Genomic DNA, 12879 nt, shown 5'->3' with positions numbered 1-12879 from the left:
CAGACAATCTACTACAGAAGGTTCAGTCCGTGCTGTACCCAGGAGCAAGGCTTATCTATAGCCTTCCCACAAAAACCCCAACTACCTTAACTCTGTGTTACATTGGTTAACAGTAAGGGCAAGAACAGAATTTAAACTGTCTCTCATTACTTTCAAAGTTCTTCTGCCTGGTGAACCATAGAATCTTGATGATTTGTTGAAACGTTCACTGGCGCTCACAAGTGTTATTTTACATAGCGACACTGACCTCTTGCACCTTCACGAGCCTTGAGCACTTCCATCTATCTGTCTATGACAAGACACCTTAATCCTTAAAGGGGTAGCTACAAACAAATCACCTCCATGTCACCCTGTCCACTGCCAGTTTGCTGCTCTCCCCCCAGCTCACACCCCCCCTCTCAAATATACCTCTACACTCCATCCTTCCATCTTATTCTCAGTCTCCTCCTCCCTCCCCCCTCCACCATATACATACACTCTCCTTGTTAATCTCTTGCTTTCCATCCTCTCCACATGGCCAAACCACCTCAATGTATTTTTTCTTACACTTTCTCTCATATCCACATCCTCACCACAATGCTCCTTCACTTCCTTATTTGTCAGTCTGCCTCTTCATGTACTCTAACTACACATGATCCTCTCAAATAACTTATTTCCATTGCTCTCACTCTTGACTTGTGTCCTTCCAACAAGGTCCAAACTTTCCTTCCATATGTCAGAGTTTGCATTACAATATTATCATGCAATGACTTTTTCACTGCCATGCTCTTTTCCCAATTTCTTATCATTGCTTTCAAAGAACCAGCAACCTTCTTCCCTGTTGTACATTTTCATGCACTTCATCCTTTAAACCTCCATCCTCACTTATCACACTACCCAAGTACTTGAATGCACTCACATTTTTCATTTCCTGATCATCCAACCTCACTATGCACTCAGTGACTTCATTTCTCTCAAAGATCACAACTTTACTCTTCCTTACATTCACCTTTAAATTCCATTTCTTACACATTCCCTAAAAACTCATTCACCAAACCTTGCAACTGAGCAATTCACCAGTCATATTTCTCCAGTCGATCTTTTTCGAGGCAACTGACTTCTGTTGAATCTTTTGCAGGGCAGTTCAAAGCTTTTCTCTTGTCAAGGAGCTATGATCCGGGGAGAGGTGTTGTGATGGATGATTATAGGGTTTAAAATTACTGCCACTTCTGCTGACTAAGCTTAGCTTGTACAATACTGTATTTTTTTTTTATAGAGAAAGAGAGAACAGAACAGAGGAAGGAAAAAAAAAATGAATGCAAAAATAATCCATACACCAGATTACTGGCATCCTCCATTCATAAAAAAATCTGTAACAGTTGGACTTGAACAGCTGTAGGCTGAAGTCTGGAGGAAAACAACTCCGGGGAAGCGAGTTCCAGAGAGATGCAGTTCAGGGAACAAGAGAATTCTGATAGGGAGAAGTTCTGCAATATGGCTATGTGACATTCCAGTCATGAGCACTACCAGATGCCCATGTAGCATGAGGGAATACATGCAGAGGTGGCACAATGGATGCAACCTCATCTGAGCATTTGCCATAAAAAGTATCTATAAAATAATACAAATGAGGCAACATTCCTTTTTACTTGTAGGAGAGGAAGTTTATTTGTAGCAGCAGGGTTGTAATAATTCCAACAGCTTTGTTCTGAATTTTGTCTAGTTGTTTTAATGCAACCTCTCCACATCCATTCCACAAGGGTGAGCAATATTCTAGCTGAAAGCGCACATGGCTTATAAATTATAGCTAAACTGCTCATCAGTGAAGAAGTTATGGACTCTATACAATAATCCAAGTTTCTCTGAGGCAATTTGAGCAAGTGATCTAACATGAGAGGTCCAGCTGAGGGCATTGTTAAGTGAAACACAAAGAATTTCAATACTTTTGGAGATAGGAATATTAGTAGCACTGAATGTAATATACAAATCTGGCAATATCTGTCTATTAGTAAACTGTATATATTTGATTTTACTAGCATTAAATGACAAGGTTATTGTGTCCCCATTCAGTGACCTTAGACAAATCTTCATTTATGGAGATGGCTGAACTCAGTTGAGAGTTAGAGATACCAAACTTTGTAAATGGGTGTTTGAGTGTGAATGAACTGTGAAGTGTTGAATCATCTGCATATGAATAAATGAGATTGTGGGTGACAGATAAGAGATCATTAATATGAACTAGGAATAGGGTTGGCACCAGAACTGATCCTTGTGGTATGCTGGCATTAACTGAAAGGAAATTGGAATATACATCATCTACTTTTATTTTTCTGTCACCGAGTTATGAGAAAAGCAGAGGAACAAAAGATGTTGGTCCATAGCAAGGGAGTTTGGATGCCAGGGAACGGTGCCACGCTCTGTCGAAAGCTTTAGAAATATCAAGGGCTACTTGCATAAGTTTCCCAATATTGGTCAATTGATTGATGGACAGTATGAGTCAGGAGACTGAGTATATCAATGATGGATCTTTCATAGCAAAAACCATATTGACTATCCCTAATTAAGTTGTTGGAATCCAGGTGTTTAAATATGTGCTTATTAATTACAATTTCAAATACTTTACTAAGAGAGGATGCAATAGCTATTGGTCGGTCATCAGAGGAGTCAGAGGAACTTTCTTAATTTGGAATTGGGTGGCTACTGGGTTCTTTCCATGAATTAGGGAATGAAGAGGTACGTATGCATAGTCTGGACAGTTTAGCTGGAACAGAGGCAAGTTCTGGGGAGCACTTTTTCAAAACAATTGGAGGAATTCCATCTGGGCCTGGTGCTTTGTTGGTTGGTAAACTGTCTAGGATGGATTTTACTTATCTAGTGTGTCGTCGTCACTCATGGGCATTGTGGTTGGATGAGGTGCTGTTGAGGTGGATGGTTGGTTGCATGATAGTGAAGGCAATGTTACAGGAGTGGTCAGCTTAAAGAGGGTGTTGACTGTTGTTTAATTGAACGCCTATTTGCTCTGATTTCTAACGAACAGGTCACAAAGTTCCTGGAGGGAGCTTGAAGCCTTTTGGAAAGGTTGTATAGCATTTGGGTGCTCACAGTAATCAATAAGGGTCTCAAAAGCTTCCTTGACTTTCCCAGCCTTAAGCACTGGGGCGGCAGGTTCATCAACTGGAGGCAATGCGGCTTGGGTGATTTGTTATTGTTTCAATTGGCTCTGCCACCTATCAGCCACGCACGAGTACCGCCACAAACATGAATTAAACTTCTTTCTTTTGTGTATTTGTTGTTATTTATTAATTTTGTTAATTAATGTCTTTCTTATGTGTATTTGTTGTTATTAATTTTGTTACTTAATGTCCTTCTTTTGTGTATTTGTTGTTATTTATTAATTTTGTTAATTATTCAATATGGAGGTTCAGAAAATGTTGAGGACTGAATAATATAAGTTTGGACACAAGAGAGATAACTGCATTACATTTTCCTCTGAGGTTATTAAATAATCTGAAATAGTACAACTCAACAAACTGATGAAGGGATTGAGTGGGGTGAATATCCATGCACAGATATTCACACGGAATTCCTTTTTTTAACTTCTAAGTCAGTGCACTAATTCTACTCAACAGCTGTATGTTGAACATAACTACACAGAATCTAATCTACTCGTATCTGATATAGTGGTAGTAGTAGTAGTTGTTCCCTAGGCAGTCTGGCTGAACAGCCCAGAGTCCCTTAGGAAGGCCAAGGCCAAGACCGGGCTTTCCCACAGAGCTCTCAATGAGTGTATGTTGTGTTGTTGGCGTAGGTGATTGTGTGCAATGCAGTCTTCCATAATGTGCTTAATAGTATGGGGTGCTGTGCTGCATCCTGGACAGGCATCAGCGACGGAGTCATCCAGCCTCTTCTGATAATTCAGGAGGGCTGGATGGTGTCCACATCTCAGCCTGGCTACGTGGACCCTGTCCTCACGAGGGAGACGGGATTCAGAAGGGTGGATGTCAGGAGACCGTGCATGCAGCTGTGTGTTGTCTATAAGTGACTGAATGGAGCGGCAAGTGATCTGAATGTGGATATGCTTCTGGAAGCTGGTCTGAGGTGGGCGAGGGGGAAGAGATGACAGTATTTGTATATGGTATCGTGTGCTGGGTGTTGTTTTGATGTTCTTTGGTGTGGGTGAATGTGTTGCCATGTAATATAGTGGATGTTGTGGGTTGTGAAGGCTGCAGCAAGAAACTGGGTGCCTCTCATGTCTAGGTGATCCTTGACTTTGAGGGCTTTGGTTTCTTGATGTAGGTGGTCTGTGGGTGTAGTAGCTGTGCAGCCTGTGATTATTTTTAGGGCCTTGTTCTGTATGGCCTATAGAGTGTTGTAGTGTGTTTTGGTGAGGTTAGAAGCCCAGGCAGGGCTTGCATAATTCATCACAACGTATGTATTTCTTGTATACTGTAGTGGTGGTTTCTTTGTTGTGTCCAAATGACATAGTGGTGGGTGGGGGCACTCACCATCCTCTCACTGTATGTAGTGCTGCTCTCAGGTGCCTGCCCTTTCCTCTCTTCCTTTTTTCTTTCTATCCATCCTCTTGTGTCTTTCTTTCCTTCATTCTTTCCTCATCCTTTTGTCTACAGATGACTCTACCTTAAGTGACAAGCCAAATGGTTTCCTGTACACCAAGAAACCATTTACTACACTGGGTGGTAACCATATAACCAAACTATGGCACCTGGTAGTTTGGTGGGTAATTAAGGCGCTCCAATCGGATTGAGCTGGTGCATGTTTCTATCCAAGGGGTGGTTGGAGTTTAACACTCAAGTAATGCCACTCAGGGATGAGTGAGGCTGGTCACTCTCATATTAAATGTCAGGACCAACTTGCCTAGTTCCGGGCTCCTACACTCCTCATAGGGCTACACAGAAGTAGATGATGATGATGATGATGATGATGATGATGAAGTATCAGTCATCTAATCCATTACTGCTTCACCAGGAGAATAGAGACCCTACTGCTTCACCAGGAGCATAGAGAACGTGGGTAATGCTACTTAAAAGGGCAAGAATGACAAGTTCAACATCCCTCAATGGCATTACATGAACAATAAACACCAAGCACCCCTTGCATATAAACCATCATGGGCCACATCTGGCTGGAGTGCCTCCACCCATAAAACCATGAACTGCAAATTTGGTTATATGGTTATTACCCAATATAATTAATGGTTTCCTGAGGTTGAGGGGGAATTTTGGTTTGTTATTCAGTGTGGAGTCATCAGAAGGTAGCATTATATCAAATGAATAAAAGGGGAATTGTAAGTTAGAGACAGGACTTCATGTACTTGAATGATTTGTGAGTTGGAGCCAGGACTTCATGTACAGTACTTGAATGATGTGTAAGTTGAACCAAGACTTCATGTACTTGAATGATGTGTAACTGATTCCATGCCCCATTCCACTGAGCTTGTTATATTCTCATTCCTTGTTTTTGGATGTGACTTTACCACATCTTCAGGCAGGAATTAGAGCAGGATGATGAATATGACAGCGACAATGAGTAGAGTAAATTTAATCAAGCCATGACTCACCTCAATCATATGCATACAATAATTGGAAGTTTAAGAAACTTTTTACAGTCCCTATCAATCAACTGGGTATAAAAATTGTGTGAGGAAGAATGTATTAGATGCCAATTGCTAAGTGATTTCCCTTCCCTTACATAACTATAACAAATACAAAATCAAAGGGCACGTATCAGCACCATGAATTACAATTCCTTCCAACAAGAACAGGAAGCACAGTACAAAAAAATACCAAGAATACTCAATAAAGGCATAAGCTACAATAATAAATGGTGAAAAAAAAAAAAAAAAAAAAAAAGTCAAAATGCATTAGCAATACCCAGCTCTCACAGAACTACAGCAGGTCATGGCATAAAGCCAGTTTTCCTCAATACTGTAAAACAACAGCTCGTTTACAACATAGAGGAATTCATCAATCCATCCGTTATCCAATCCTACACTGCCCCATGAGGAGTGTGGGAGCCCAAGGATAGGCAAGTTGGTCATGACATTTAAGATGAGAGTGACCAGCCTCATTCATCCCTGAGTGGCATTTCGTGAGCAATAAACTCCAACCACCCCTTGGATATAAACCTTCACCGGCTCAATCCGATTGGAGTGTCTAAATTATTCACTAAACCACCAGGCGCCAAAATTTGGTTGTGTAGTTACCACCCAGCGTAGTAAATGGCTTCCTGGAGTACAGGAAACCATTTGGCTTGTCGCTCAGTGTAGAGTCACCCACAGGCAGAAACAAGAGGAAAGAATGAAGGAAAAAAGGACAGAAGAGGGAGTGTATAGTCACCCGTAGGCAGAAGGATGAGGACGGAATGAAGGAAAGAAAGACAGATGAAGATGGAAGGAAAGAAGGATGGAGGAGTGGAAAGGGGAGACACCCGAGAGCAGTACTACATCGAGTGAGTGGATGGTGAGCGCCCCCACCTACCACAAACATAGAAGAATTACAGCAAAATATCAAGAACATAAAATGGACACAAAGTTAACAGAGCACCATTACAAGGTAAATTTTTAGGCAACAGAGTTGTTGTCATCATCATCATCATCCTAATCCAATTTCTAAGGTAACTAAAAAATGGAGGAGGGAGGATCCAGAAATAGTAAAGAAAAGTAAGAAAGCAAAAGAATATGAAATGATGACACTCTGCTAAACGGAAAATCCACAACAATGACTCATTGTACTGTAGAGCACCATACAATGGCCAATGAGACATACCTGCCAGAAGTTGAGCGTATTCTGCATGTGACTGCCCCATTGCCAGCATTCTTGGCATTGACAGTGATACAATACTCCTCCCCAATGTTCAGTGAGTGGTTGATGCCCTCGGTGATCTTGCACTTTTCAGCCTGTATACGGGAATTAAAGGAGGATATTTTGTTGGAGGTGAAAGAGGACAATGCAAAGTGAATGGAGATATGATACGAATACCACAGTTAAGCTAAATAAAGGCTGATGTAATGGAACAGTTAAGTGGAGCAAAGGCAAATGTAATTTTATAATATCAGACTAATTTAGTGGAGTGATGATTACTTGTTAGCTAACTAAAGTAGAGGTAAACACAAGAAGTACAGCTCAGTGAAGTGATGGGGGAAAGGAGCGGAGTGGAAGCAGATATAATAAGGATTGACCAAGTGGAGTGATGGCATATTTACTAATAGTAGTAGAGCAGAGTCAAAGTAAACACTGTTAAGTATTATATGGACTGCAGGTAGAAAATTATCTGGTACTGAGGAGTTTTTACCAAAACGCTAATCTCAGACTGAAAAATGGTGTATTAAGAGTAAAGGCAAAGAGCTGTATCTAGGAATGGGTAAAGAGAGATAAACTGTTAATGAACACTAATGATAAAGAAGTTACAAACAAGTACTTATGAATCAAAATACACCAATGAGCATTCATGAAAGTACAGTACTACAGTTTAGCCATATTAACTTTGCAGAGATTTTCTTTCTTTTGCAGAGTATTTCACATAGCTCAAAGGCAAATTATGATGATGCACACTTTCCTCATTACTGACAGGATAACATTAACATGGCCATCAATACACAAAAACATTAGCACCAATTTTCCAACAGCTACCTTTATATAAACTCTGAATTAACCGTCACCGCATTTTCTGGTATACGTCATTATCCACAACAGCAAATGGCTGAATTTCATCAAATTTCCTGTGAAGCCCCAAGACTGAAATATGAGCCATCTGTCTCATCACCCAAACACAATTTCCTGACACCTTTACGCATAACTCAGAATTCTGACTCACAACAGATGGCTTCATTTTATTATTGTTACCATGTGAACCATATCAGACAGATGCAAGCACAAAATGTTTTAGATTTACAATGCTCAAGATAACAGTTACCTTTTTTTCATATATCAGTGTTGATATTTGTATCCATGCATGTGATTTGAGGATGAAACGTATTTCTATTTTCATTGGGCATTATCATTACTGAAACAAATGAACTTATCTTACTGAATTCAGTTAATGTATTTTTCAATACTGCAAAAAAGAAACACTGCATCTGTACATGGACCACCATACAAGGATTCCCCTTGCATCATCATCATCATCATCACCTTTATTCTTCTGGAAAAACTGCAGTGGCACTTCTGCTTCCATCACTGAGAGAGAGAAAGAGAGAGAGAGGGGGGGAGGTTAAAGTGGACATGGTATCATCAATATGCCATGAGGTACCAGTTCAGGGACACAAACCTTGCCAGTAGCATAAGCCTGAACAGAGAAGGGTGAGTGAGCAACGTCCTGGTCTGCATACTTCACTGCCACCTTGTATTTGCCGCAGTCATCTGGTACGTAGGAGGCAATGTAGGTCCCGTCACCATTATCAATCACCTTCGCTTTCCTTGGGTGTCCATCTGGGCCCTGTTGGAAAGAGTTATATCCCATATTATCTTCACTGTTATTTTCAAGGTGTACAGCAAAGATTCATTTAACTCTGAAAACATCAATCTGAATAATGTACTGTGTTAATTCTGTGTGTGAAAACTAACTCCATTACAATGCTCATGGATACAATCTGAAGAGACCATATTCAATTTCTTGGTGATATCATCATAACCATCATCATCATCCTAAACCTATTTCCCACTAAAAATGGGGTGGATATCACAAAACAGGTATAAGAAATAGGAAATGAAAAGCAATAAACACTGAACTATTAAAAAAATGCTCAGTGAACATACTACACTTCTATATTCTCATTCAAGCCTTCAAAATTCCTGCTTCACCAAACAGAAACCAAATCACTGAAATGTTAGCTTCAACAAACAAGATACATCTATCATACAACGATGGGTACAAACAGTGATACAGACATGCTGCTTAACTGATTACAGATATTATTCAGAAAATACTCTGCACAGAAGGAAAGCAGAGGTGCTCTACTCTATCGACAAACTTCAGTCAGTCCTTCTTGTATGCCCCCCCCCCCTTTTTTACACTTTTACAATTCAGTCCACAGTAAATTAATGCAAAATGTTTTCAAACTTCCACTTCTAGCTATAATGCAGAATCATTGATTTACTCCAATTTATAGTACCAGTTGTACTGAAAAAGTTATGCTATTTTGGAACACAGTCCTAGCATAAAATGAAGACTTACTGTACACCTACGAAGCAAGAGTCATCAGCTGTGTGGTAAAAAAAAAGAGCATTTGGAACACATCTCACTATGATAATGAAAACACTATCTTAATTATCATCATCACACTGACCTCTTTTTCCTACCTCAGGACTAAGAAATTATGCTACTTTAAAAACATAAATAAATTAACTGAATAAAAAAATAAACTAGTGGTTGGTGGGGGTGCTCACCATCCACTCACTCAATGTAGTGCTGCTCTTGGGTCCCTGCCCGCTCTTCTCTTCCTTCCTTCTTTCCATCCTCCTGTTCTGTCTATCTTTCTTTCATTCTTTCCTCTTCCTTCTGTCTACAGGTGACTCTACACTGAGTGACAAGCCAAATGGTTTCCTGTACACCAGAAAACCATTTACTACGCTTAGGGGTAACCATATACTGTACAATACCCAAATTAAGGCGTCTGGTGGTTTAGTGGGTAATTAAGGTACTCCAATCAAATTAAGTCTGAGTAGGTTTATATCCAAGAGAAGGTTGGGGTTTACTGCTCACATAATGCTACTCACAGATGACTGAGGCTGGTCACTCTCATCTTAAATGTCAGGACCAACTTGCCTAGCCCAAGGCTCTTACACTTCTCATGGGGCAACACAGGATTAGAAGATGAATGATGAATGAATGAACAAAACAAATAAATTAATATATTAATTAATTAAATTAAACAAAATCATCATCCCTACCATGACAGACACTTGAAGGTCCCCTGGTCCTGCATCATTGGTGTCTATAAGAAGCTCGGTAGGCAGGGATGCTGGGATGCCTTTACTTGACACTCCTGCCCCAGACACCTTCACACGGCTCGGCTCCACCGCTGGTCTTACACGTGTACGGTATGGGCTGCAAGTATCAACAAGAAAATTGGTTTTAACAGATAAAGGAAGGATGAATAATTTAACACCTTTATTATGATGACAGTTTCTACCTTATTCTTGCTACCACCAATGACCTTATTCAAATGAGATGTTTTGAACTGTAAAGTTTGGAGACTGCTTTTGATGACCATTTCAAGATCCCTTAGTCAAGTGGAAAATCATCTGGCAGCAGAGAGAATAAATAATACAGTATAAATGTGTGTGTGTGTGTGTGTGTGTGTGTGTGTGTGTGTGTGTAATGTCCTCAGGCTGAAGGGGTAAATGCACAAAATTAAAAGAAAATGGTTAACTTGCAGCTTTAAATTACATATTCGAGGAAAATGCTGAAGTCAAGTAATCAAATCGCATACAAACAATACTGTACAGTACTGTACTGTACCAAAGCATAAGGTAAGAGTATAGGGGCCTTACATATCCATACAATATACACTATTACACATCTGTTGTTATCAGAATTAAAAAACATTTTGTATACTGGTATTCAAAGCAAAGCAGGACTTTATTTTTTTTTTAACCAGACTTAGTCTATATTAGAAAAGAGGCATCTACTATATCCAAGGAGCTTTTGCAAACACCCTCTCTCAGTTTCACAATAAAGTTTATAAAATGATCATGCATAATCCATAAAGTTACCATGCAGTGAAAATACCATGAAGCACCAAAAATAATATCAAAACAATTAGAACCTTAAAAAAAAACACACACACGCACAGAGAAACAGCCGGAGAGAGCAGACGTCCCAGTCATCGCTGCTAACCTTAAGTAGTTTCAGGAATATTGTCTGTCCTGTCTCCTAAGGTCTTGTTTTAAACTTAAAATTAATGAAAGTTAATAGACTACCAAAAATGTAAAGTTTTATTGGCTAGAGTATACATGAATGTTTGTGGGTTTTTTTCGGTAACAGCTGTTTTGGTACTTAACCAACATCAAACATGGCCGAAAATGTAAACAATGAGGGACTCGAATTTCAAGGATTTGATACAAATACCAATGTCATGGACCTGGTTAAAACATTAATTATGAGGATTAGTGAACTTGAGAAGAAAGTAGAGAATCTAGTGATAAAGGATGTGTCTGAAAATACGGATACTACCAAACAGAGTCTGATCCAATCCAATGAAACAGCAAATAAAGAGATTAGAAATTTGAAGCGTGAAAATGTTGAACTGAGGAGGAAACCAGAAGAGAGTACTAATAAAATGGAGAAGGTGAGTAATGTATTAGAAGAACATAAGGCAAAGTGGGCACACGTAGAATAAGAACAGAAAGAAGTGGTCAGCTTAAGAGAGATCATCCAGGAAGAAAGGGAAATGAACAAGAAAAAAATGGAAGAAAATGTAGTGAAAATACTGAAGAAAAAAGAGAAAATAGTGAGAGAAACTGTAGAAAGGAACAGATGTGTGGTAGTATTTGGAAACAAGGAAAAGGAAGAAAAGGTTAGGTTCGTAAGACTCGAGAGAGACACAAACCTGGTGAGAGGAATATTAAGCAACATTGACCCCGAAGGAGACAAGTGGGTAAAAGAAATTGAGGAAGTAAGGAGGACAGCGCCTTACAAGAAAGGGGAAACAAGACCAATGAGAGTCAAGTTTACATCAGAAAGTGTAATAAATGAGATACTTAAAGTGACCTGGAAATTAAGCAAAGAGGTAGGGATGGAAAATATTATAATAAGAAAAGATCTGAATGAAGAAGAAAGAGAAGTTTTAAAATCATTAAAGGAAGAAGTAAAGGAAAAAAATTATAAGAGGACAGAGGAAGAATGTAATACCTGTACTTTTTTGGGGAGAGTATTGGATAAGAAAGTAAGGAAATGGTATTTAAGGAAATAGAAGGGAAGAAATCTAAGGGGGATGGCTGTGAAAGATCAGAAGTTGAGGAAGTGGTATGGACAGAGAGTAGGAGAGAAGAGGGTATTAAAAACGTCAAAAATAATTTGAAGGTGATATATACTAATGTTGATGGTTTCATATCGACAAGGATCGAAATTAACAATTTCTTGAGAGAACACGAACCTGATGTCATGTGCTTTGTAGAGACCAAATTAAGTGAAGATATTGATGTTCATTTGGGAGATGGTAAATACAAACTGTGGAGAAAAGACAGAAGAGAAAAAAGGGAGGAGGAGTGATGATAGCAGTGAAGAACAACATAAATGTAGATACTGTGGAAATGGGAGAAGGCAGGGCTGAAGTGATATATATGAAATTAGAAACTGGAGATTATGGTAAGAGAGATATGGCGGTAGTGTATGTTCCCCCAAAGATGAGAGCATGGAAGGATGACGAATACCATGAGATGTTGTCAGATATGGCTAGCTATTTCCAAAAAATAATTAAGAAAAGCAATAATATAATTTTGGTGGGTGACTTTAACTGTAAAGAGGTGAACTGGGAGGAATGGTACTCGGAAGGCGGCGAGGATTTGTGGGGCACTATGTTATTACATATAATAATTAATAATGTGACGACGCAATGAGTCAAAGAAGAGACACGGTTTCGAGGTGAGGACACACCAGCAAGGTTAGATTTACTGTTCACCAAAGAACCTGATGTAAAAGAATCATTGAAATATCTCTGTCCTTTAAGAAAAAGTGATCATGTGGTCATTGAGTTCCAGACGTTAATAGGGAACGTTGAGCCAAGAGACGAGCTTCATAGACAGGGAAGATACAACTTTGGGAAAGCAAATTTTACAGGATTGAGAAACTTTTTTGAAAATGCGGATTGGAGAAAATTCAGAGAAACAAGAGAGATACAGAGGAAGTGGGATATCTTTCTAGACCTCTATAATTTGGGAG

The 12879-nt window shown here is 39.4% G+C and overlaps 1 protein-coding gene across 3 annotated transcripts in view; it reads right to left on the bottom strand.

Moving 5' to 3' along the window:
- The window catches only part of cher (filamin A protein cher), a 204281-nt gene extending 194376 nt beyond the window's left edge, over positions 1-9905 (bottom strand). For all 3 annotated transcript variants that reach the window (XR_013898254.1, XR_013898253.1, XM_080276409.1), the window contains exons 1-3: positions 9888-9905; positions 8266-8433; positions 6765-6895 (exon numbers count right to left, since the gene is read on the bottom strand). Coding sequence is in view for 1 of the 3 variants with exons in the window: in XM_080276409.1 (XP_080132535.1) it covers positions 6765-6895; positions 8266-8433; positions 9888-9890 (302 nt within the window). In the remaining 2 variants the exon portion in view is untranslated. The remainder of the gene's footprint in view (positions 1-6764; positions 6896-8265; positions 8434-9887) is intronic.
- Positions 9906-12879: the final 2974 nt, after the last annotated feature.

The sequence above is a fragment of the Coenobita brevimanus genome, chromosome 65, assembly GCF_032717465.1.
Source record: "Coenobita brevimanus isolate Jiangsu-jjx chromosome 65, ASM3271746v2, whole genome shotgun sequence".
Taxonomy (NCBI): domain Eukaryota; kingdom Metazoa; phylum Arthropoda; class Malacostraca; order Decapoda; family Coenobitidae; genus Coenobita; species Coenobita brevimanus.
This window is presented reverse-complemented; position numbering and strand designations above follow the sequence as displayed.